Source organism: Oncorhynchus tshawytscha, linkage group LG09, assembly GCF_018296145.1.
Source record: "Oncorhynchus tshawytscha isolate Ot180627B linkage group LG09, Otsh_v2.0, whole genome shotgun sequence".
NCBI lineage: Eukaryota > Metazoa > Chordata > Actinopteri > Salmoniformes > Salmonidae > Oncorhynchus > Oncorhynchus tshawytscha.
The window spans coordinates 77,996,364-78,022,573 of NC_056437.1; the positions used below are offsets into that span (position 1 = coordinate 77,996,364).

The 26,210-nt window shown below is 42.7% G+C and overlaps 1 protein-coding gene across 1 annotated transcript in view; it reads left to right on the forward strand.

The window, feature by feature from the left end:
• The first annotated feature begins 3,464 nt into the window (after positions 1 to 3,464).
• Positions 3,465 to 26,210, forward strand: part of LOC112258780 (carbonic anhydrase-related protein 10) — a 35,571-nt gene continuing 12,825 nt past the window's right edge. Inside the window, exons 1-3 of the mRNA XM_024433355.2 lie at positions 3,465 to 3,920; positions 5,884 to 5,958; positions 14,334 to 14,479. Coding sequence (XP_024289123.1) covers positions 3,863 to 3,920; positions 5,884 to 5,958; positions 14,334 to 14,479 — 279 coding nt within the window. The 5' untranslated portion in view covers positions 3,465 to 3,862. The remainder of the gene's footprint in view (positions 3,921 to 5,883; positions 5,959 to 14,333; positions 14,480 to 26,210) is intronic.

Consider the following 26,210-nt stretch of genomic DNA (forward strand, 5'->3'; position numbering starts at 1 on the left):
GCCCACGATATCAATATTGTTTGATCAATATAAGCAAAGAATATCATGATATCAGTTGATCTTTTCTGTTAACCTACACTATTATGCAAAAAAAAAAACATATGACTGTTCTGCATGCACAAATTCCTCCCACAGAACTTTTAGGTAGGGCTTTACCTGTACAGGGCACATGCCCCTGAAAAAAAACATCTATACAGTTTTTGTCCTTGTTGTTCTGAACCCACATCTCGCAAGTCGTCATTAAATTTGTATTAAATATGTGTAATTTAATTAGCTCTTACGATGTGGCCATCTATTGCTTCTATGTAACTAAATAATCAGTCAGGTTTGTTCAACTAGTCTGTGACCGCGGTTGCAGATTTTTTGGTTTGAGTACCTGCTCCCCAAATGGTCTGTGCACCGTAGGTTTACTCTCCTAGAACATTCACTCCTGGCCCAGGTGGCAATTAGCGAGCAGTTCTCTGCCCAGAGACATTTGCAATGTTTTTTTTTGTAAACCGATGTCAAAATCGTATCGAAAAATCTAAATGATCGATAGATTTTCCATATTGGTGCCCATCTCTAATAGATCATACATAGATACAGTATGTTGCACTTTTACGTGTTATAGTTAGTGTTGGCCCTGTTATAAATACTATGTAACAGATACATGAACACCTGTGATAAATATGTATGTTCTTCAATGGTGATGTCACTAATTACAGATATATTGGGATGTGCTTTGGCAGATGAAAAGGAGATCACAACCGACTGGATTAGAAGGTATTACTCTGTGCTCTTAGATTGGTACAGAGGGAGAGAAACAATTAGAATAAATGAAAGGAGAAAAATAATAAATATTATTTGTCATCTGGAACAAAAATCATTTGGAATATATTTATCCCAGCGCTATCCCGTGTCCCCCAGAACTCAGAGACAAAGAATGGCACTGTATCTGGTTCTGTATCCAGTCACAACTATGATTGTTTGTGATGCTGCTGATGATGACAGTAATGATAAGATAGATTGGTCATACTTGTTGTACTAGTGGTATTTGTGAGAGTAGCATTACTATAGGAATATTCCATCTGTCTACTTTGCAGACAAACCAAATTAAACCAATACACATTTTACACTGGAGCCAGAGAGCTTGAAAATGAACTGGTGTTTGGAGATGTGATGTTCAGCGCAGTGGACATATTTGAGGCAAATCTACCCTTAATTCCCACTTAGAAATCTCTTTTGACGTATTATACTATATTTCTATCCAAATGTGACACCCGCGGCCTAGATGGTTCGGCCACATTCAAGTCTTCATCTGAAATGGCACAGTATTCCCCTATGTAGTGCACTACTTCTGAACAGAGTCCCTGGTTCCCGGTCTAAAGTAGCACTATAGGGAGTAGGGTGCCATTTGGGACGCACACTAATACCTCCTCTACCCACAGAATGTGATGCACTCCAGGGACTATTAAAAAAAGGTGACAGTGTGACAAATGAAAAAGACCATCCAAAGGACTGCTACGTGTCTGAGTGCAACCGAGTGACCCCACCATCATATACATGCCCCTCTTCAATATGTAGAATTGTAAAGGTATGTCATCTCATTCTATGCTTTCCTTCTCTTTGTGTATCCTTTCTTTGCTTGATGTGTCTGATCCTGATGTTTCTTATCACGTCTCTAGGTGAGGAGGAAATAAAGAAGGAGATGGTTGAGTACACCACATTCGTACTGTCTTACATTGTAGGGAAGATGTATCACCTTCTAGGAAAGGCATCTGCAAACATGAGAAACAATAAGGGGAAAATCCTCAGGGAGATTGAGGTGGCTATCAAGCACAGGCAAGAAAATAAGTGAATTTCATATGTAACAATGAAATGGCTTTTGAATTACTAGCCTGCAGTTAGAATATTAGTATTGACATTAGTGGCAACATGAGCAACATGAGTTCTCATAGGAACCCATTGTTGCCAGTGGCCCCAAACTCCAGTCTGTCATACAGTATAGGCCTAACCCTTAGTCCAACACCTGATCCACTGGGAAGCTGACTACCAATTATAGGGTCCCAACAATAATTGTTTTCTCAACTCAATTATATCCAAGCCCTATAGGTGTTACAGTGGGACTATGTACAGTATAGTCTACAATGGGTGGAATACCTCCATGTTTGTATATCGGCAAACATTTTTCCTGGAGATGTACTAGCTAAGTACAACCACCAGATGTCTCTAAGTGTTCACATTATCCATTAATTTGCATTGAACTTATTTTCTAGCTATGTGGGAAATTATGAAATGTATCGTATCTACATTTTCCCCAATATTATGGGCTAGGTAGGTAGGTAGGGGTTAAGTTATATTGTTGTATTGTGTAGGCCTGTCATGGTTTGTGGGTATCATAAGCACAGATTTAATCACACAAATTAAAACTTGTAGCCTCATAAATATGGCCATTTGTCAATACATTACAAACTGCCAAAACGTAGGCTACATGCCCTTCCTGTTAAGATGCATTACTACATTAATTAATAAAAGTAAAGAATACAGATTCAGAGTAGCTTATCTATTGACTGATCATCATTCTTTTTTCACACCTTGCTGGCATGTCACTGTCTCATGGCAACATGGTCTCAGAGTATTTCGTATTATTTTATACGGAAAAACCCGAGACACTACATTTAGTATGATATGTTTCCTTTCGTATGGTATGTATTCATTTGTGGATGTCCATCATCCATGTTGTATGATATGTTACAAATTACAATTTGTATGAGTTTGGAGTGTGACTGTTTGAGGTTGTGGACATGTGTTTTTTATACTGATAACAAGTTCAAACAGGTGCCATTAATACAGGTAACGAGTGGAGGACAGAGGAGCCTCTTAAAGAAGAAGTTACAGGTCTGTGTTACAGGTCTGTCTAAATCAGTAGTTGTTTAGTAAACTGTTGAAAACATTAACACGCTTGACCATGCTGCAGGTCACATAACTGCTTGTTACATGCTATATTTTCTCTGTGGACTTCACTGGACAGATGTTGCTCTCCGGTTTTGTGACGAAACTAACATATGTGTATTTGAATTTATTTCCGCCACTGTGTGACTGTTGTCTTTTTCTTGTCACTGCCTTATTGTATATCACGGTGGCGTATGAACAAATAGCTTATAAAGCAAACAACGCAATTTTCACCTAATATGGCTTTTGTACTGCCTTGGCTTCCTCAGTAATATTACCCATGCACCGCTACTGAGTAGTTGCAAAGTACCTAAAAATAAGTAAGTAGTTGCTAATTAGCACAAATGCAAAAGCTGTCTGTGATAAGATTTGACCATGTAACCTTTGAGTTGCTAGACTTTTGCGTTATGTCACTCAACCACCACGACCAACCACTTTCCTTTCGTTTTGCCTTAAGTAACCTACTATCTTATATAAGCATACCAAACATAAAGTATTGTACTAATTTGAGTGTCCCGTACTTACGTTTACTATGCTACGTCTAGTCCACGAGACCAGTCTGCCCATGGTGATGGTCTGCGGCACGCAGTGACAAGTTGAGTCCACTCAAAGATAGCCAGTCATGTAGCTTTAGTTCGTACTCGGTCTTCAAACACATTCAATGGCGAAGCGAACGACGGCATCGTGTCGTAATTATAGAATGTCTTTTTTTTTATTGCTCACATTACAACGTGTTTTGAGCGGTAGTGGTTTTTGACGCGCGTTCTTTTGGCATACCATTTTGGCAGAGCGCGCCCCACTCTGAAAGTGACACCTTGGATCGTTGACGGATTGGGGAAAATGCCTCATCAAAGTTTGTCATCGTTAAGAACTCAAACTTTACAATTAATATATTTAAGCTTTTGCAAAATTAACTTGGAATGAATGAAGAATGCATATCGTTTGGGAAATATTTTTGATTTTTCAAGCATATTTCATCTGTACATCAGGTAAGCCTTGAAGCCTGCGGTTATTAAATGTAATTAATGAGATGAAGTGATGAACTTCAGGGCTTGAACAAACCCCAGAATATTGTAACACATTTACATGTATTTGGATAAGGAAATACAGAATAGTCTTCTGTTGATGATACGGTTGCAACTGTAAACCGTGCAATGTAGGGCACGGGTGTTGCAGCTGTCTACCAATAATTGTTTCAATGTAGGTTTAAGCATGACGAGTCTTTAAAGGTCAATAAAGCAAATATTTGCTCCACTTGCGCGTGAGTTGGCAACACAATTACTGTAATCGTTGATTATCTAGCCATTCTCGTCATAATATTATATAATAGGCTATTTGTGTTTAGGATTATAGATTTTTTTTTTGTCCCGCCCCCAATTTGGTACAAATGAGAGAACATTTTACAAAATCTCTTTGGGCCTGTCAAATTTGTAATGCTGAGATTAGATTCAACATTAGGCGTTGCTCTTTACATGTTGCATGGATATCATTATTACCCACATCTTACATCATCCTAGGAGGCCTCTTTCCCAAAATAAGCTATGACAGAGACTCATTTGTCAATAAACATACTTGAAAAGTTCCATCTAATTTCTGTTCTTATTTACATCTGCCAGACAGCAATAAATTGTATATTATGTTCTTACCATCATGACCGCTGACATGATGTTTAGTGTGAAGAACAGCTGACCGATCAAAACCCTGGGCCTGTGATAGAGGCAGTAGAACCACTCACATAAACAGTGTTTCAGTATTCTCTCCCTTCGAGACTTGTCCATTCGCACAGAGCACCGTCTGCAAACCAGCGCCCTAGAAACCTCCGGAATGATCCCATTGCTGCCTGCCACCAATGTAGCAAGAGAGTAAGAGAGAGGACAACTGACAGGGGGCACGATCCCCAGATCCTGTGTGGTACAGAGGCAGGTGCTCTACCACCTGTACCACAACAACTTGGCCTCAGGGCAATTGATAGGATTTGGGATCTAAATTTGTTCCCCTCCATTAAGTATGATATGTTATGTTATGAATGGAATAGCTGTGGTACAATATCATATGAATTGGAGGACGTGTAGTGTCACGTCTTACCCTGCCGAACAATATCATATGAATTGGATGATGAAATGTATAATGCATCTTGGATGATGTATAGGGTGGCAGTAGCCTAGTGGTTAAAGCGTTGGGCCAGTCACCGAAAGGGTGCTGGATCAAATCCCTGAGCTGACAAGGTAAAAATCTGTCATTCTTCCCCTGAACACTGCAGTTCATAAGAATTTGTTCTTAACTGACTTGCCTGGTTTAAAAAAGGAAGTACTATACATCTTGCTCTGATTCCAGGCTGCTTGTTCATTTGTTAGCATTTGTGGTAAGGACAAAGGTTAGGAGAATGTACGTTGCAGGTTAGAATTAGGTTGAAGTTAGGGAAAGTGTTAGCTTAAATGCTACAGTTGTCCCCGACCCAACTCGAACACACAACCTTTGGTTGCTTTATTTTTATACTTTTTTTCAGATTTTTCAGAGGGTGCCTCCGTACCCTCAGCACCCCTAATCAAAATCAAATCACATTTTATTGGTCACATACACATGGTTAGTAGATGTTATTGTGAGTGCAGCGAAATGCTTGTGCACCCTACTTCCCTTGGTTATGGACCAACCTCCCTACTTTTCATTTCTGTCTTAAGTAACCAGACCATTATTATTTGTAACGTAACATATCCTATTAAATGGAGGTATCCACTTGAACGTTCCAAGCCCTACGTCTCTTTAATGTGCTCAGGCTGACCACAAAAGCCAGGGCCTCAATTCAGTTTTTTATCTCTAATCTCTCTCATTGTCTCTTTAAAGGTAATATTAGACTTAAGAAGAAGTGAAAGTTAATAGTGTTCTAACAAGTGAGTTGGTGATCATTTTCAGCGACATGATAGTTTCTGTGGTTTTGTTTTTTTCCTACTGCAGCACAGCTAATTTCACCAAAGATTCATGATGGTTGGTGGGCGTACAAAGATGCTGTCCAAGGGAGCTTTGTTCCAGGTAATTATTTTCGATGTTGAACAAACACTGACATCACATGAACTCAAAGCCTTGGTGTCCCATGGCCCACTATTCAGAGATGGTCCTATCAGTTTTCCACATTTATTCAATGTCATCATATTTAATTATTTTTGTTGAACTGACATGGAAACAATGTTGATTCAACCAGCTTTTGTCCAGTGGGTTGTTTTGTAACAGAAAGCCAGACCAAACGTTCCTCTCTGTTTTGGGAAGGGAACATTTCTTGTTAACCAGGAGGGTTCGCTTGTTACCAACTTTCTTGCTCTTGGGCAGTGTTATTGACATGGGCTGGCTTCTTCCTCCGCTCTCTGTCTCTGCAGCAGGAGCTTCAGGTTCACTACTGTTCTGACTGCAGGTCTTATGAAATGTTTATCACAGCCCTCTCTCCATCTTCCTCCCTCCCTGTGCTTCTTCATTCCATAATCAAGGGGAGCACAGACATACAAGTATACAGAAAAAGAATGGCAGCACAATGAATAAAATAGAGGTCTTAGACCTTTTCAAGGAGGAAGGATCGAATGACCAATATAACTATGGAGTCAAGTGCAGTCTGGTAAAATTTCAGCAATACAACATAAGGCTGTTATTCGTTAAAAGGTACATTTGACATAACTATTATATCATACACAGAAAGGTTTTGCAGGAATCAACTTCCTGTTTTGCAGGAATCAATTGCCAAGACTTACACTATTGTCAATAGGGTCAGGGTGATACCAGTATGACAATGTTTTTTCCATAGCAAAAATGAAAATGAAGCAGCCCAAACTCTGTGGTCCTTTGAAAACCTGCTCTATGTAAAATAGTTTGTGCTATATCTTGGGAAATAAATACATGTGACTCTAAATCGTACCTGGCTCCACGAGGGGGCTAAAGGGGGCCTAGCCCCCCTCAGATTTAGCTCTTTTTAAAACTAAAACTATCTTCGCTGTCAGCACAATGGACAGGGTGTGCCACTGTGTGTGTAGGGGGGCTATGGAAAGCCACTGGGGCAGTTAGGTATGACTCCTTTGAGTTTCCATAAAAAGCGGGAAAAAATGTGTCTCATTTCTGTGGTATGCTAAGTGAATAACGTTGTACACCTCGGCATGTAATATTTGATTTAGATTTATAAGGGCGGGGTCAAGTTTACCAGTTTAAGTGTTGGCGGCCCAATTGTCTCCTTCCTGCTCCTTTGCTCTTCCTATGAGTGAGGTTTTTATCCCGACATTGATTGACACTGAATTGATGATGACCTAGCTCTCTCCGGAGCCTGGAGAGTGTGGCAGGGTGTACTCTGTCCCTTTCCTTGGGCTTGGAGAGAAAAGGACTGCACTGCAAAAATTTTCCTGGGAGTGGCACGGAGGTTGTCACAGCTGGGGAGTCTGGAGACAACCCCAGTATCCACTGTGCATTGTTCAGGAGAGAATTCTCTCTTACCTGCTAGAAAAAAAGGCCCACGTGGGGAAGTTTGTACCCCTGCATTGCCAAAAGGTTATTGGATGGTGTTTAGGGCTTGGGAAAAGTGTTCATCTGCCTTGGGGCAACTGCTAGGATGGTCCTTTATTTGCTCTGTTAATCTACATTCACCAAATGGACATACCATGTTGGTCAATGTGTATCATGTACCCAGTGCTCGATTAAATATCAATATAAATATCGCCGTCATCTTTGAAACCCCAGTGCTGTGTAAAATAAATCCAACTAATTTGCATCTCTACCTGCCTCCTCCTGCTGAATATGTGTCCTTGTGACTGCTAGAAGGACCCTATTTTACACTGACACAGCGTAGCGGAGATGGATTACAGACTTCGCGCCAACCTGTCACTTCAAAAGCACTCAATGATCTCGGAGTCTCTGCATTTGAACTTTATGTTTATTTTGGTAAAGCGTGATAAGCAGAATTAAATATAATTCCAGTGCAAGAACATCCTGAAATGTATCCCCCTCACCGATTTCCACTGCCCCCTTACTCACTTTATCCTGGCGCCGGTTCTGCTCTGGATGACTACATAATGATGTTTGTTTCCAACATTAGCGCTGTTTTCCTAAAGAAGTCAAATCCACTTTGTGTTTTGTTTCCTTTGCCACGATACTAACGAGTATCACGATACTGCTATCATCCCACCCCAATTGTCAACAAGGAATGGTCCAAATTTGGATGAGCCGAATGGGCTCCTATAAGGATATGTGACACCAGCAGAAACTGCTGCCTCGAGGGCCAGCGCTGTTCTCAACTGGTCCATGTTTAAACCCTATCATTGGATTACCTTAGGAGAAAGGCCTATTTATTAGCTGTGACAGATAAGCACAGCAGGTGACACAGAGGCCTTTGGAAGTCTTTTGTAGAAGGTTGTGAGATGCTCCCTGACCTTTTAACTTTATGTCTGCTGCTAGTGTATCAGTGTGTGGACTCAGGGGGTGAGGCCTTTCAGCCTCTAAGCCTAGCTGCAGGGAAGCTTCCTGTCTATCACCACAGAGACCTTTACACAGGAGAGGAGACATCCACACACAGCAAGTGACAGTGACTCTGTGTATGTTCTGTGTGTCATGGGTGGAAGCCAAGTTGGTGGGATGTTTTTGCTATTGTACATTCATTCACCTCAAGCCCTTTTTCATGAAAACGGGGAAACTCTACAGCTAGAATGTACATTTGGAGCCATCTAATTTAAGACTTAACTTTTTGAAATAGAAAGGAAATCGAATTGATCTAAACAGGCTCAAGAAGAGTGCAATTATGCCTTGGCCCATTAACTTTTTGATACAGATTTCAATTCAACTGAACCGTTTGTCAGAAACAAAGGTATCACCTTCCTTCTGTATATTCTTACAGGAGCATAACTCTGTATTATTATTTGTATGTGCTGCAGTCTTGGAAAGTAGGTCACCAAGTTAGTGATCACAGCCAGCTCTCTCTCTCTCCCCCTCTCTCACACACACACATACACAGATGCCCTTGCAAAGACTGAGGGGCAAAAAAGAAGTGCGGAAGGAAGAAACAGAATCCCTCCCACGCAAAGAGTTCTGGGGGAATTTAAATGGAATGGGAAGAGGCTAGAATAGAATTATGATTACTATGCTCTCAAAAATCTTGGTGGTATTTAATACTAATGGTATTAAAAGGCCATATTCACAGGACACTTTACATTATTCACTCTCACTCAGAGCTATAATAATGTTAAGCCCCTCTTCCTCCTTTTCCCACTCACCGAATAATGTGATGAACATACATCTGTTCTAGCATATTGCTGCTGTATTTCTACCTGCAGGTATGGCGGCCTGGAGGATGAGCAGATAGGTTTGGTATTGGAGCAACACTAGCTACAACATTGTCCTCAAAGCTAAAACATTGTGTGAAAGTGCTAGATTATGGCTGACATTTAAGACCGTTAACAACCAAATCATTTGTAGGCGAGCCAGCCAAATAATTTACAGCTGTGATAAAGGAAGATGCTCAAAAGAAAGGTCAGAAAGCAGTGGCTTATTCCTCCTTGCCGTGTCAAAGTAAGATTTGATTTGTTTGAGGGCTGAGCAAAATAACCTCCTATAGCAGATAGTGTTAAATCCTCTATGATGATAAGAAGGTCTAGACCTAGGAATATTATCCTGTCAATCCAGAAGCTTGTCAGTAACCAGGTTTACATTAAACCTTTACATTCCATCGCTAGAGTTGAAAGTGTGATGGAAACCCATCTAAATTGTATATTTTTATTCAGTACATGGAAATGTATTTATTTATTTTAATTTGACCCCCCATTTCTCCCCAATTTCGTGGTATCCAATTGTTAGTAATTACTATCTTGTCTCATCGCTACAACTCCCGTACGGGCTCGGGAGAGACGAAGGTCGAAAGCCATGCGTCCCCCGAAACACAACCCAACCAAGCCGCACCGCTTCTTAACACAGCGCGCATCCAACCCGGAAGCCAGCCGCACCAATGTGTCAGAGGAAACACTGTGCACCTGGCGACTTGGTTAGCGTGCACTGCGTCCGGCCCGCCACAGGAGTCGCTAGTGCGCGATGAGACAAGGACATCCCTACCGGCCAAACCCTCCCTAACCCGGACGACGCTAGGCAAATTGTGCATTGCTCCACGGACCTCCCGGTGGCAGCCAGCTGCTTTTAAATAAATTGCTCCATTGAATTATCCCTTGGCTTACAGCACCCTTTTAAGCACTGTTTATTGAAGAACAATTCTCCCTTCATCATTACTCTGATTAATAGCTGGTAATGGAGGCTGGTAATGGCTCACATCAACACCATTATCCCAGAAACCCTAGACCCACTCCAATTTGCATACCGCCCAAACAGATCCACAGATGACGCAATCTCTATTGCACTCCACACTGCCCTTTCCCACCTGGACAAAAGGAACACCTATGTGAGAATGCTGTTCATTGACTACAGCTCAGCGTTCAACACCATAGTACCCTCAAAGCTCATCACCAAGCTAAGGATCCTGGGACTAAACACCTCCCTCTGCAACTGGATCCTGAACTTCCTGACAGGCTGCCCCCAGGTGGTGAGGGTAGGTAGCAACACATCTGCCACGCTTATCCTCAACACTGGAGCTCCCCAGGGGTGCATGCTCAGTCCCCTCCTGTACTCCCTGTTCACCCACGACTGCATGGCCAGGCACGACTCCAACACCATCATTAAGTTTGCTGACGACACAACAGTGGTAGGCCTGATCCCCGACAATGACGAGACAGCCTATAGGGAGGAGGTCAGAGACCTGGCCGGGTGGTGCCGGAATAACAACCTATCCCTCAATGTAACCAAGACTAAGTAGATGATTGTGGACTACAGGAAAAGGAGCACCGAGCACGTCCCCATTCTCATTGACGGGGCTGTAGTGGAGCAGGTTGAGAGCTTCAAATTCCTTGGTGCCCACATCAACAACAAACTAGATTGGTCCAAACACACCAAGACAGTCGTGAAGAGGGCACGACAAAGTCTATTCCCCCTCAGGAAACTAAAAAGATTTGGCATGGGTCCTGAGATCCTCAAAAGGTTCTACAGCTGCAACATCGAGAGCATCCTGAGTTGCATCACTGCCTGGTACGGCAATTGCTCGGCCTCCAACCGCAAGGCACTTCAGAGGGTAGTGCGTACGACCTAGTACATCACTGGGGCAAAGCTACCTGCCATCCAGGACCTCTACACCAGGCGGTGTCAGAGGAAGGCCCTAAAAATTGTCAAAGACCCCAGCCACCCCAGTCATAGACTGTTCTCTATACTATCGCATGGCAAGCGGTACCGGAGTGCCAAGTCTAGGACAAAAAGGCTTCTCAACTGTTTTTACCCCCAAGCCATAAAAATCCTGAACAGGTTACCCGGACCATTTCCATTGTGCGCCCCCCCCCCCCAACCCCTCTTTTACACTCTGCTACTCTCTGTTTATCTTATATGCTTAGTCATTTTAACTATACATTCCATGTACATACTACCTCAATAAGCCTGACTAACAGGTGTTTGTATATAGCCTTGCTACTCTTTTTTTCAAATGTCTTTCTGCTGTTGTTTTATTTCTTTACTTACCTACACACACACACACACACACCTTTTTTTGGCACCATTGGTTAGAGCCTGTAAGTAAGCATTTCACTGTAAGGTTTACACCTGTTGTATTCGGCGCACGTGACAAATAAACTTTGATTTGATTTTCTCACTCCATAGCCTATAGTTTTCATGAGTCGGTTGTCTGAGTGTGAAAAGGTCTACTGTGTCCTAGTATTTGGCAAACGATTTTGCAGTTGCAACACATTTATTTGAACTAATTGTAGTTCCATCTGTAGTTCTCTCACATCCCAAGACATCTGCTCTCTGATGTTAACTGCATGATGGATCATCAGCTATTCCTCCACTTTAATTATATCCACAGGACCTTAGGAAAGCATTACACTGGAGTCGGGAGTGTCTCTGCACAGTTCAGCAGGTTCAAGAGACAGAAACCTGTCCCAATTTTGTCTTCTTTGTTTATGCTGCTTCGGAAATTGGAAATGTAATCCCTACGATCTGAGGGGAGGATTTCCCTGGTCATTTTGATATAAAATCAGAGTGAATTTTGTGAATTGTGATTGCTGTGAATTGGTCAGTCCTCAGTCCTAGTGGTCTCTCCAGACCCATTGACATTTATGTTTTCATTTTAGTTTGTTCTCTGTAACGTTATGTTTATATCCTGACTATTTTGTTCTGGAAAAAACCTCTAGGCTTCAATTAGCTGCATATCCCAACACGTGTTGTGAAGTCTCCCTAGAGGTAGTTGTACTGTAGGGTCTGGTTTTCAGCTCTTGGCTGGGACGTACTGCATTGCACCTGCTGCATGCACCTGCTACCTGATCCAATAATATACCTGTACTGGAATAGAGATCATGAGCACTAGGCAGCATGGGTAAAGGGGGTGAGTTCACATGTGAGGATTTAGACATACTTAAACTTTTCTAGCTGAGTTTTCTAATGGAAATTGTTGTCTTTCCTGCTCAGCCTCAGTAATGTCCAGGTGCATCTCTAAGCACCTTTCGCTGCCAAAACAATAACGTTTGTTTGAATCTGCCCTATGACGCATCCTTAACAATGAATGCCTCATCATTTATTTAGATGTTTTTATCGCTCTTGCTCCACCAAATCAACAATCAATTAAAGTGGTTCAAAAGTTAAAACAACAGTTAGACTGCCATGAGTTGAGTGTAATGCTATCTTTTTTTTTCCTTTGAGTATGGTTCTCACATATCCTCTCTTGCTTGTGACTGTTGTGCTCACCAAATGCCACTGAGTGGGATTACAACACAGTTACATCACTGTTTCAGGACACAAAGGCTTTTACATACTGTATGTCACATGACCTCGTTTTTTTGGCAAAAGTAATAATTGTTGCCAAAATACTGCCTTCGAAACTATCAACAACCGTGTTAGTTTTTCCCTGGATCAGTTCGTTAAAACAATGATAGTTTAGTTAAAAATGCCTAGGCTTCATTTTGTGTGAATTTGACTAAACATTGTGTTTTTTTGATAAACACTATATTGAACCCACTACACATGAAGCTACAACTGGTAAACAATGTGGTGGCTCCGAAAGCAGGAAGATATGCAACATGAGCTTTGTTGACATTCAGAAATTCCAAAATCATTCCAGATCCTCATCTACTGTATTTCATTATTATGCATTAAGAGTAGTTTGGCCAAGATCAGCATGTAATATAGGTCACTGATCATCTTAGGGTAGCTAATCCATTGCTTATTTGCTAGTTGAATCTTTATTCAGATTATTTTGAGAGTTCCCTATTTAGCAGATTCACTAGCTGATTGATTCATTAGCTGATTCTTAATTCTGAAATTGACTCCTAGTCATGATTTCCTCTTTTTGTAGAAACCTCTATAAGGGGTTGTGGCACTGATCTGATAGTCCTTAACCACCATTGGGCTTTGCACATGAAGGCATGCCCCTTGCCCATGAATTAAGAGCAATGAAAAAGTACTGGTTGTCCCAGGAGTCTCCGTCCGGCAGTTCAGATGAGTATCAGCTTCTAATCCCTATGCTAAGGGAGAGAACGTAATAGTCCTGAACCCTCATCTGTTTCACAGCTGGGCGGCCCACTCCATTCAAGCCGACCCACGTGATGTAATCACGGCTGGGTGATGTCACACGTGTCAGAAAGGGGTAGTGATGGCACTCTTGAGGCCTGCCACATCTGTCACAGCTGCCCTGCTCCTGTGCCACTGCCAGGCTCTGAGCCATACTAAGAGGAGAGGAGGGTTCTCCCCAGTCCCTTCTGTCATGTGCAAGTAACGAGGGACGGATAACTAAGATTATTTCAGCTGATCTTAAATCAGATTCTGGAAGCATTTAAACTGATTCTGATATAGAATCCCTCTATCTAAATCTAGTAGGATCTACCTACATACATACATACATACATACATACATACATACATACATACATACATACATACATACATACATACATACATACATACATACATACATACATACATACATACATACATACATACATACATACATACATACATACATACATACATACATACATACATACATACATAATCAACGTTGGCATTACTCACGTGCCCTTCTCTCAAAATAGCTCTTCCTAGTACTGTACAATCATAATATGGAATGTTGTGCTGATGGCATACTCCATACTCTAACTGCTGCTGTTTTGGTTACAGTAAGTCAAGGACTTTAATTAAAGGGATATCTTTACTTAATTTCCTTACTCAGTGTTTCCTCCTCAGTGGTTCCTGTCAAAGTGTTGATAGTCCAAGTGCTGTTTTAAGAACTTACTCATCTCACACATCAACATGATATTAGACATTAGACATGATAAAGGACATTGAACTGTGCTTGTTGTCCACAGTACCATCCTTCTGGGGGCTAGTGAATTCCGCCTGGAACCTGTGTGCCATGGGAAAGAGGCAGTCGCCGGTCAACGTCGAGACCAGCCACATGATCTTTGACCCCTTCCTCACCCCTCTACGTCTCAACACAGGCGGACGCAGCAAGGTAAGGAGATTGTGGAAAGACTGATCTTAAACTCCCAGATGGCTCTTGAGCTCGTAGATCTGAAGGGCATCAGGACTTAAACTTCAGGAGACGTTGATCGTCTGGATGCTATTATTGGATTCCAGTTGTGTGTGTTCATATTACATTTACAATACGTAATGAGGACTAGTATGCTCAGCCATCATCAAAACGAGGTGTAGGTGGGAAAAATTATGTTTACAGAATAAATGCTTCTAGATTTATAGTATGAAGTAACACAAATTAAAACATCTTCTCTCAGAATTCTTTCGACTACACTGACTGGGTGAATTTTCTAAATGTCACTAGCAACACCCCTGCTATCTGGCCCCATGGCTCTCCTTTAGTTGTACATCATGCTCTGCTTTCACAGTTGCCTTCTGAATCTCTCCCACCCCGATCCCATCAAATGACCCATATAGCAGATAGTATTTATTGTAGGATTTCACTAACATTATCAAAGGGTGTTGGCAGGATGCCCCAAGCTCAAGCTGGGGACAAGGGGGCATGACCATCGTTCACCACAGGGCATAAAGTCCCTGGGAATAGGGGAAGTCACTAATCATGTAAAATGAGAATGACTACAGAATTACACTCAGTACTGTCGTTCAAATGGTGACAATGTAACTATTACCGAGCCTATTTGATGCAATTACATTTTATTGATGTATCTTTTGGTTCTTAGCGGTGTTGTGTGAGAATGAAAATTGACTTACTGTAAGGTATGTGGTGACCATTTTTCAGAGGACAAAACACTTTGATTAAGAGAGTCCCATGAATAGTACGCTCATTTAGTTAGAATCAGAAAAATACCACAAGGAGCCAGGGAGGATTGGCAAAGAACAGTACATGTAAGAGAGGGTTAAATTCTCTTTGTAAGTCTTGTTTTATGATTAATGCTAGTGTGCATCTGCTGAGCGAGAGCGCAGAGAGCTGGGCCATCTGTGCTGGCGTGTGTCTGTGGGAGGACTGTGGGAGAGGGGATAAATTAAGTTAGCCAGGATGTTTTTACATTCGCCACAGCTCGTCTACTCGATACTCCCAGATATTTGTCCATCAACAGATGGACATGTTTACTCTCCCAGTTAATTGCCTCTTTTCCTGCAGCTATTTATTGAGATGTATACACTATTTTAGTTTTAAATATTGTCATGTGCCATTTACACACACATACGGCACCACACACAAACAAACTCAGCTCACACACAAATAGAATACGTGTTATTCCTGATTAACATTGAGCTTTGATCTACAGCTTGATGAAAGGTGGTTGCTTGAAAAAGGTGGTTGTGTAACTGAATTTCCATCTTGTTATTAAGTACTTGGGATGTTAGACCTTGTGGAGGAGTCTCACTTTACCACAGAAAACGTCAGGTGGAGACAGATGCTCTGGTGGAGGGGATGCTGAGATTCTGAGGAACCTGTTTTATAAAGACATTTAACTGTTGGAGAAAGTGCGAAATAGACTTGTTGTGTTCAAAGATCAAACGATAAGATGCAGTTGCTGCACTCCAAAAACGGCACTTTTACAGAAGTGTATATGTTCACTTCACTTGAATATTTGGGAAATATTTTGAACTTGTATGCTCAGGCAGCGACTGAATAGCAATTTGCATTTTAGATACTTGATACAGACAATTCATCCTAAGAAGTGATTTAGTGTGGCAATCTTTGTCATGAAAAAATACAACATGAAACTGTGGTGATAAGTCTTTGCTTGATAAATGGTTCTGTTCACAGCATCTTTGAATTGACTTCAATGTGTTGACATTTAGTAATAATTTGGATGCTGCGACAGTCAATAGCAGGACATTAGTCATTTCCTATCTCACTTGCTCCCATGATGTCCACAAAGCCATACTCACTCGCACACACTGTCACCAAATTCACTCATGAAGACGTAGTTTCTCATTAACTTACCCTAGTAAAGCACAAACAGTTGCTCATAGAAAACATTTAGTAGGCAACAAGTTGGCATTTTGCAAAGCACCCATGAGGAAAACTGTCAGTCTGGAAATGTCGGTTCTTTGAAAATATTGGTGCAATTATACTGTATAACCTATTTCATGTCATGTAATCCAGGGCTAGAATATCCTTATTTTTTTGTTTATCCAGAAAACAGCCTGCTATTACCAAGTGACAAGTTTGAGATAAGATTAAAAAAAGTTACCATAGTTCCTTTCGAACCTTTCGAAGGTTGAAGGACTTCAATGTCCTCAATCTGTTCTAATCCCAGACTTTGAATCCTCAAGGAAGGGAGGGAGTACAAAGTGGCTTAGGAGTGACAGAGACTAAATGAGAAGTAAGGTGGGTGAGGTGAGTGTTGGGTCAAATAAGAGGAGGATTCATCATTCTGACAGACTTCACATGGAGTGTCACCACTTAAAGACATGCTCCGGAACTTTGGTGACTCATTCCTACATTGCGGTGCCTTTTTGGATCTCATAATTTTTGTATTCTACCAGAATGACTTTCAGAAAAACATATTGGTCACTTTTTTTATGTGCATTTTCCAACCTGTTAGGTGCGTAATCCAACCCGGGTGGAACCTAACAGGGTGGAAATTTTGAGCCTAAATTAGCCATAGCTCTGTGAGTGAGCAAGATTGAGTTAGCATAAAGAGATTAAGGGTCTCACTGTTCAGTAAGAATAGGAGCAGGGCAGCCAAAGGGCTGCTGAACAGTGGGACATAGGACAGATGAAAGATGCTGAACAGTGGGACATAGGACAGATGAAAGATGCTGAACAGTGGGACATAGGACAGATGGAAGATGCTGAACAGTGGGACATAGGACAGATGGAAGATGCTGAACAGTGGGACATAGGACAGATAGAAGATGCTGAACAGTGGGACATAGGACAGATGAAAGATTTTTTTTTTCACCTTTATTTAACCAGGTAGGCTAGTTGAGAACAAGTTCTCATTTGCAACTGCGACCTGGCCAAGATAAAGCATAGCAGTGTGAGCAGACAACACAGAGTTACACATGGAATAAACAATTAACAAGTCAATAACACAGTAGAAAACAAAGGGGGGAGTCTATATACAATGAGTGCAAAAGGCATGAGGAGGTAGGCGAATAATTACAATTTTGCAGATTAACACTGGAGTGATAAATGATCAGATGGTCATGTACAGGTAGAGATATTGGTGTGCAAAAGAGCAGAAAAGTAAATAAATAAAAACAGTATGGGGATGAGGTAGGTGAAAATGGGTGGGCTATTTACCAATAGACTATGTACAGCTGCAGCGATCGGTTAGCTGCTCAGATAGCTGATGTTTGAAGTTGGTGAGGGAGATAAAAGTCTCCAACTTCAGCGATTTTTGCAATTCGTTCCAGTCACAGGCAGCAGAGTACTGGAACGAAAGGCGGCCAAATGAGGTGTTGGCTTTAGGGATGATCAGTGAGATACACCTGCTGGAGCGCGTGCTACGGATGGGTGTTGCCATCGTGACCAGTGAACTGCGATAAGGCGGAGCTTTACCTAGCATGGACTTGTAGATGACCTGGAGCCAGTGGGTCTGGCGACGAATATGTAACGAGGGCCAGCCGACTAGAGCATACAAGTCGTAGTGGTGGGTGGTATAAGGTGCTTTAGTGACAAAACGGATGGCACTGTGATAGACTGCATCCAGTTTGCTGAGTAGAGTGTTGGAAGCCATTTTGTAGATGACATCGCCGAAGACGAGGATCGGTAGGATAGTCAGTTTTACTAGGGTAAGCTTGGCGGCGTGAGTGAAGGAGGCTTTGTTGCGGAATAGAAAGCCGACTCTTGATTTGATTTTCGATTGGAGATGTTTGATATGAGTCTGGAAGGAGAGTTTGCAGTCTAGCCAGACACCTAGGTACTTATAGATGTCCACATATTCAAGGTCGGAACCATCCAGGGTGGTGATGCTAGTCGGGCATGCGGGTGCAGGCAGCGATCGGTTGAAAAGCATGCATTTGGTTTTACTAGCGTTTAAGAGCAGTTGGAGGCCACGGAAGGAGTGTTGTATGGCATTGATGCTTGTTTGGAGGTTAGATAGCACAGTGTCCAATGACGGGCCGAAAGTATATAGAATGGTGTTGTCTGCGTAGAGGTGGATCAGGGAATCGCCCGCAGCAAGAGCAACATCATTGATATATACAGAGAAAAGAGTCAGCCCGAGAATTGAACCCTGTGGCACCCCCATAGAGACTGCCAGAGGACCAGACAGCATGCCCTCCGATTTGACACACTGAACTCTGTCTGCAAAGTAATTGGTGAACCAGGCAAGGCAGTCATCCGAAAAACCGAGGCTACTGAGTCTGCCGATAAGAATATGGTGATTGACAGAGTCGAAAGCCTTGGCAAGGTCAATGAAGACGGCTGCACAGTACTGTTGACTTGGCTTTCGAAGACCTTAGATAGGCAGGGCAGGATGGATATAGGTCTGTAACAGTTTGGGTCCAGGGTGTCTCCCCCTTTGAAGAGGGGGATGACTGCGGCAGCTTTCCAATCCTTGGGGATCTCAGACGATATGAAAGAGAGGTTGAACAGGCTGGTAATAGGGGTTGCGACAATGGCGGCGGATAGTTTCAGAAATAGGGGGTCCAGATTGTCAAGCCCAGCTGATTTGTACGGGTCCAGGTTTTGCAGCTCTTTCAGAACATCTGCTATCTGGATTTGGGTAAAGGAGAACCTGGAGAGGCTTGGGCGAGGAGCTGCCGGGGGCGGAGCTGTTGGCCGAGGTTGGAGTAGCCAGGCGGAAGGCATGGCCAGCCGTTGAGAAATGCTTATTGAAGTTTTCGATAATCATGGATTTATCGGTGGTGACCGTGTTACCTAGCCTCAGTGCAGTGGGCAGCTGGGAGGAGGTGCTCTTGTTTTCCATGGACTTCACAGTGTCCCAGAACTTTTTGGAGTTGGAGCTACAGGATGCAAACTTCTGCCTGAAGAAGCTGGCCTTAGCTTTCCTGACTGACTGCGTGTATTGGTTCCGGACTTCCCTGAACAGTTGCATATCACGGGGACTATTCGATGCTATTGCAGTCCGCCACAGGATGTTTTTGTGCTGGTCGAGGGCAGTCAGGTCTGGGGTGAACCAAGGACTGTATCTGTTCTTAGTTCTGCATTTTTTGAATGGAGCATGCTTATCTAAAATGGTGAGGAAGTTACTTTTAAAGAATGACCAGGCATCCTCAACTGACGGGATGAGGTCAGTGTCCTTCCAGGATACCCGGGCCAGGTCGATTAGAAAGGCCTGCTCACAGAAGTGTTTTAGGGAGCGTTTGACAGTGATGAGGGGTGGTCGTTTGACTGCGGCTCCGTAGCGGATACAGGCAATGAGGCAGTGATCGCTGAGATCCTGGTTGAAGACAGCGGAGGTGTATTTGGAGGGCCAGTTGGTCAGGATGACGTCTATGAGGGTGCCCTTGTTTACAGAGTTAGGGTTGTACCTGGTGGGTTCCTTGATGATTTGTGTGAGATTGAGGGCATCTAGCTTAGATTGTAGGACTGGCGGGGTGTTAAGCATATCCCAGTTTAGGTCACCTAACAGAACAAACTCTGAGGCTAGATGGGGGCGATCAATTCACAAATGGTGTCCAGGGCACAGCTGGGAGCTGAGGGGGTCGGTAGCAGGCGGCAACAGTGAGAGACTTATTTCTGGAGAGAGTAATTTTCAAAATTAGTAGTTCGAACTGTTTGGGTATGGACCTGGAAAGTATGACATTACTTTGCAGGCTATCTCTGCAGTAGACTGCAACTCCTCCCCCTTTGGCAGTTCTATCTTGACGGAAGATGTTATAGTTGGGTATTGAAATCTCTGAATTTTTGGTGGCCTTCCTGAGCCAGGATTCAGACACAGCAAGGACATCAGGGTTAGCAGAGTGTGCTAGAGCAGTGAGTAAAACAAACTTAGGGAGGAGGCTTCTGATGTTGACATGCATGAAACCGAGGCTTTTTCGATCACAGAAGTCAACAAATGAGGGTGCCTGGGGACATGCAGGGCCTGGGTTTACCTCCACATCACCCGCGGAACAGAGAAGGAGTAGTATGAGGGTGCGGCTAAAGGCTATCAAAACTGGTCGCCTAGAGCGTTGGGGACAGAGAATAAGAGGAGCAGGTTTCTGGGCATGGTAGAATATATTCAGGGCATAATGCGCAGACGGGTATGGTGGGGTGCGGGTACAGCGGAGGTAAGCCCAGATGCTGAACAGTGTGACATAGGACAGATGCAGGATGCTGACCAGTGTGACATAGGACAGATGCAGGATGCTGAACAGTGGGACATAGGACAGATGAAAGATGCTGAACAGTGTGACATAGGACAGATGCAGGATGCTGAACAGTGGGACATAGGACAGATGCAGGATGCTGAACAGTGGGACATAGGACAGATGAAGGATGCTGAACAGTGGGACATAGGACAGATGCAGGATGCTGAACAGTGAGACATAGGACAGATGCAGGATGCTGAACAGTGGGACATAGGATAGATGAAAGATGCTGAACAGTGGGACATAGGACAGATGGAGGATGCTGAACAGTGGGACATAGGACAGATGGAATGCTGAACAGTGGGACATAGGACAGATGAAAGATGCTGAACAGTGGGACATAGGACAGATGCAGGATGCTGAACAGTGGGACATAGGGCAGATGCAGGATGCTGAACAGTGGGACATAGGACAGATAGGACAGGAAATGCTGAACAGTGGGACATAGGACAGATGAAATGCTGAACAGTGGGACATAGGACAGATAGGACAGATGAAGATGCTGAACAGTGGGACATAGGACAGATGAAAGATGCTGAACAGTGGGACATAGGAGAGATGCAGGATGCTAGGAGACAGATGGGACATAGGACAGATGAAGGATGCTGAACAGTGGGACATAGGACAGATGCTGAACAGTGGGACATAGGAACAGTGGGACATAGGACAGATGAAATGCTGAACAGTGGGACATAGGACAGATGAAATGCTGAACAGTGGGACATAGGACAGATGAAAGATGCTGAACAGTGGGACATAGGACAGATAGAAGATGCTGAACTGTGGGACATAGGACAGATAGAAGATGCTGAACTGTGGGACATAGGACAGATGAAAGATGCTGAACAGTGGGACATAGGAGAGATGCAGGATGCTGAACAGTGGGACATAGGAGAGATGCAGGATGCTGAACAGTGGGACATAGGACAGATGCAGGATGCTGAACAGTGGGACATAGGACAGATGAAGGATGCTGAACAGTGGGACATGCTGAACAGTGGGACATAGGACAGATGCAGGATGCTGAACAGTGGGACATAGGATAGATGAAAGATGCTGAACAGTGGGACATAGGACAGATGCAGGATGCTGAACAGTGGGACATAGGACAGATGCAGGATGCTGAACAGTGGGACATAGGACAGATGAAAGATGCTGAACAGTGGGACATAGGACAGATGCAGGATGCTGAACAGTGGGACATAGGGCAGATGCAGGATGCTGAACAGTGGGACATAGGACAGATGGAATGCTGAACAGTGGGACATAGGACAGATGAAATGCTGAACAGTGGGACATAGGACAGATGAAAGATGCTGAACAGTGGGACATAGGACAGATGAAAGATGCTGAACAGTGGGACATAGGACAGATGCAGGATGCTGAACAGTGGGGGACATAGGACAGATGGAAATGCTGAACAGTGGGACATAGGACAGATGAAAATGAACTGAACAGTGGGACATAGGACAGATGAAAGATGCTGAACAGTGGGACATAGGACAGATGAAAGATGCTGAACAGTGGGACATAGGACAGATGCAGGATGCTGAACAGTGGGACATAGGACAGATGGAATGCTGAACAGACATAGGGACATAGGAACAGTGGGACATAGGACATATGAAATGCTGAACAGTGGGACATAGGACAGATGCAGGATGCTGAACAGTGGGACATAGGACAGATGCAGGATGCTGAACAGTGGGACATAGGATAGATGAAATGCTGAACAGTGGGACATAGGACAGATGAAAGATGCTGAACATTGGGACATAGGACAGATGAAAAATGCTGAACAGTGGGACATAGGACAGATGAAAGATGCTGAACAGTGGGACATAGGACAGATGCAGGATGCTGAACAGTGGGACATAGGACAGATAAAATGCTGAACAGTGGGACATAGGACAGATGAAAGATGCTGAACAGTGGGACATAGGACAGATGCAGGATGCTGAACAGTGGGACATAGGACAGATGCAGGATGCTGAACAGTGGGACATAGGACATATGAAATGCTGAACAGTGGGACATAGGACAGATGAAAGATGCTGAACAGTGGGACATAGGACAGATGCAGGATGCTGAACAGTGGGACATAGGACAGATGCAGGCCCAATACACGGCCTGTCAGTGGGCCGCAGAGACTTTGAATATGTGGAAATGTAAATGTGTGACAACTTTCAATTTTTTTTGTACTGCATGTAGTATATTGTGTTGTGTTTGTGTATTTATATTCTGGTGTCACAAAATGAATTTCCATGTGTATGTACAAAGTATATCATATCGTAATGGTGAACACTTGAACAGGATTAAATGCAATTATAATAAATACAATAATCATGGAAGAAAGTTATTGAGAAAGAATATAACTAGGACTATAAAATAATGAAAAAATATATTATTATACAAAAGTACTGAGAATCCCTTTAACAAAGATTTTTAGGGGTTGTCTGAGGTCCACACAACATTCAAACAGACACCATGAAAAGGGAATTTAGAAAACACACTTTATTGGCCGAGATGTTTTAGCATATTTTGTCTTTCATGTTGCAAAATGGTTAACCAGCCAAAAAGGGAGCTACATGCTTCTTGTGCATGATTTTGTGAGGATTTCTGTGTACCTATTTCGCGTATTGTAACCTTAGTGTTGTCGGAGAAAGTAACATGCCTTCCGTTATTTTATGGCTTATATTTCTCCTGGAAGTTGATGAATAACACCCGGGGACACGGCAAAAACGCTTACATCCACCCTAAAAAAGTGTTCAAAAGGCATTTCCTTTCAAGATCCACATTTTTGTGTTTTTAAGGTAAAGGATACCTGACCTTATATTTCAAGTCTTTGGAATTCACATTTTAAACTAAATAAGAAGTGATATTTCCTGGGGACAGAAAATGCACCACATAGTAGGAATAATTTTTTGGGTTTGGATGTGTCAATATGTAGTTCATAAATGCATAATCTATGAGCAGAATTACCGTCTTACCTTAATTAGCCATGAAATCCATAGTTGAAAGCAACTGTTTTTCTGGGAGCTGTGCTGCACCATTTTCCCTACATTTGCCCCCTAAGCAATTTGAGTTCAACCAATGAGCTTCAGCCCCTCGCCATATGAATGACAGCTAGCAAGATGCACTTGATGCCACGCAGCAGAGCTAGAGCAAGAGCAATGACGTGGTGCACGTATCTGCAGTACACCATTTCCGGAGTCCTCTTTTGGCTCATGAGTGCTACTTTCAGAACTACTGGCTAAACAGTATACAACAGTACTGAGAAGCTCTTTAACAAAGATGTTCAGGGGTTGTCTGAGGTCCACCCAACATTCAAACAGACACCATGGACCGGGAATTAAAAAAAAACACTTTATTGGCGGAGATGTTTGTCTTTCAAGTTGCAAAATGATGGTTAATTAACCAGCCAAAGAGAGAGCTACGGGTACGCTTCTCGTGCACGATTTTGTGAGAATTTCTATTTTGCATATTGTAACCTTACTGTGTTGGCGGAACAAATAACATGCCTTCTGTTGCTTTACCACCCCAACTGCATTGAACTGCCAGGAACAGGCAGTGTTTCTGTCAACGTGTGTTTACTGGAGATTCTCTCTGCTGCTCGTGTTTAGCCCGAGACAAAATTCTCTCCATTATACTACTATTGTGGATCTCATGCTGAGTGTGTGTGTGTGTGAAGTAAAATCCCAACTTTGAAACAGAGCCAGTAGACGTGCCTCTTTGCATAGAATGAGTTTCCCCACAGAGAGGAGCTCACTTCAGAGTGTAAAGGCCACAGTTAGAGGGCGGCAGGTAGCCTAGCGGTTAAGAGTGTTGGGCCAGTAACCGAAAGGTCACTGGTTAGAGTCCCCGAGCTGACTAGGTGAATAATCTGTGCTGTGCCCTTGAGCAAGGCACTTACCCCTAATTGCTCCTGTAAGTTGCTCTGGATAAGAGCATCTGCTAAATTATGTAAATGTAAAATGTGTATTTTTCAGGCAGAGACAGTAGAGGACCTCCAGGGAACCGAGGGAAATCTGATGGGGAATTTAATAATCTAATCAAAACTAGTCTAACTTCTCTTCTCAAAACATGGTGGAAAACCAAAACTACCTCCCGTTCTGTTTTGAGGGCAGTCACTGCAATTGACTTTTCATTGATATAATAATGGGAGATTCTTGCGTTCTGCATAAAAGTGAGGTATGACATGTACAGTGCCTTCAGAAAGTATTCACACCCCTTGACTATTTCCACATTTTGTTCTGTTACAGCCTGAATTTAAAATTGTTTACATTTGAGATGTTTTAGATGTCAGAGTGGAATTATGTTTTTAGACATTTTTTCAAATGAATAAAAACTAAGTCAATAAGTCAGTGAGTATTCAACCCCTTTGTATTGGCTAGCCTAAATAAGGTCATGAGTAAAAAGTGGCTTAACAAGTCACATAATAAGTTGCATGGACTCGCTTTATCGGAAATAAGTGTTTAACTTTATATTTGATTGGCTACTTCATCTCTGTACCCCACACATGCAATTATCTCTAAGGTCCCTCAGTCGAGCAGTGAATTTCAAACACAGATTCAACCACAAAGATCAGGGAGGTTTTCCAATGCCTCGGAAAGAAGGGCAACTATTGGTAAATGGTTACAATTTAAAAAAGCAGACATTGAATATCCCTTTTGAGCATGCTGAAGTTATTAATTACACTTTGGATGGTGTATCAATATACCCACTCTCCACAAAGATGCAAGCATCCTTCCTAACTCAGTTGCAGGAGAGGAAGGAAACTGCTCATGGATTTCACCATGAGGCCAATGGTGACTTTAAAACAGATAAAGAGTTTAATAGCTGTGATAAGAGAACTAAGGATGGATCCACAACATTGTAGTTAATCCACAATACTGACCTAATTGACAGAGTGAAAAGAAGGAAGCCTGTACAGAATAAAAATATTCCAAAACATGCACCCTGTTTGTAACAAGGCACTAAAGTAGTACTGCAAATCAGTTTTTTGTCCTGAATGCAAAGTGTTATGTTTGGGGCAAATCCAATACAACGCATTACTGAGTACCGTTCTCCATATGTTGAAGCATGGTGATGGCTGCATCATATTATGGGTATGCTTGTAATCGTTAAGGACTGGGGAGTTTTTCAGGATAGAAAATTAACGGAATGGAGCTAAGCACAGGCAAAATCCTAGAGGAAAACCTGGTTCATTCTGCTTTCCACAAGACCCTGGGATTTCTTTTTTTACAAATGTTAGAATTTTTCTTCTACTTTGACAGAGTATTTTGTGTTGATCATTGACAAAGAAAAGGACAGTTAAATCCATTTGGATCCCACTTAGTAACACAACAAGATTTGGAAAGTCAAGGGGTGTGAATACTTTCTGAAGGCACTGTAGAACCTATCTCTCAAGCCTGAGGGACAGTCCACTGTACAGCAGAGGGGAAAAGTTTATCCTAACCTGATACAAA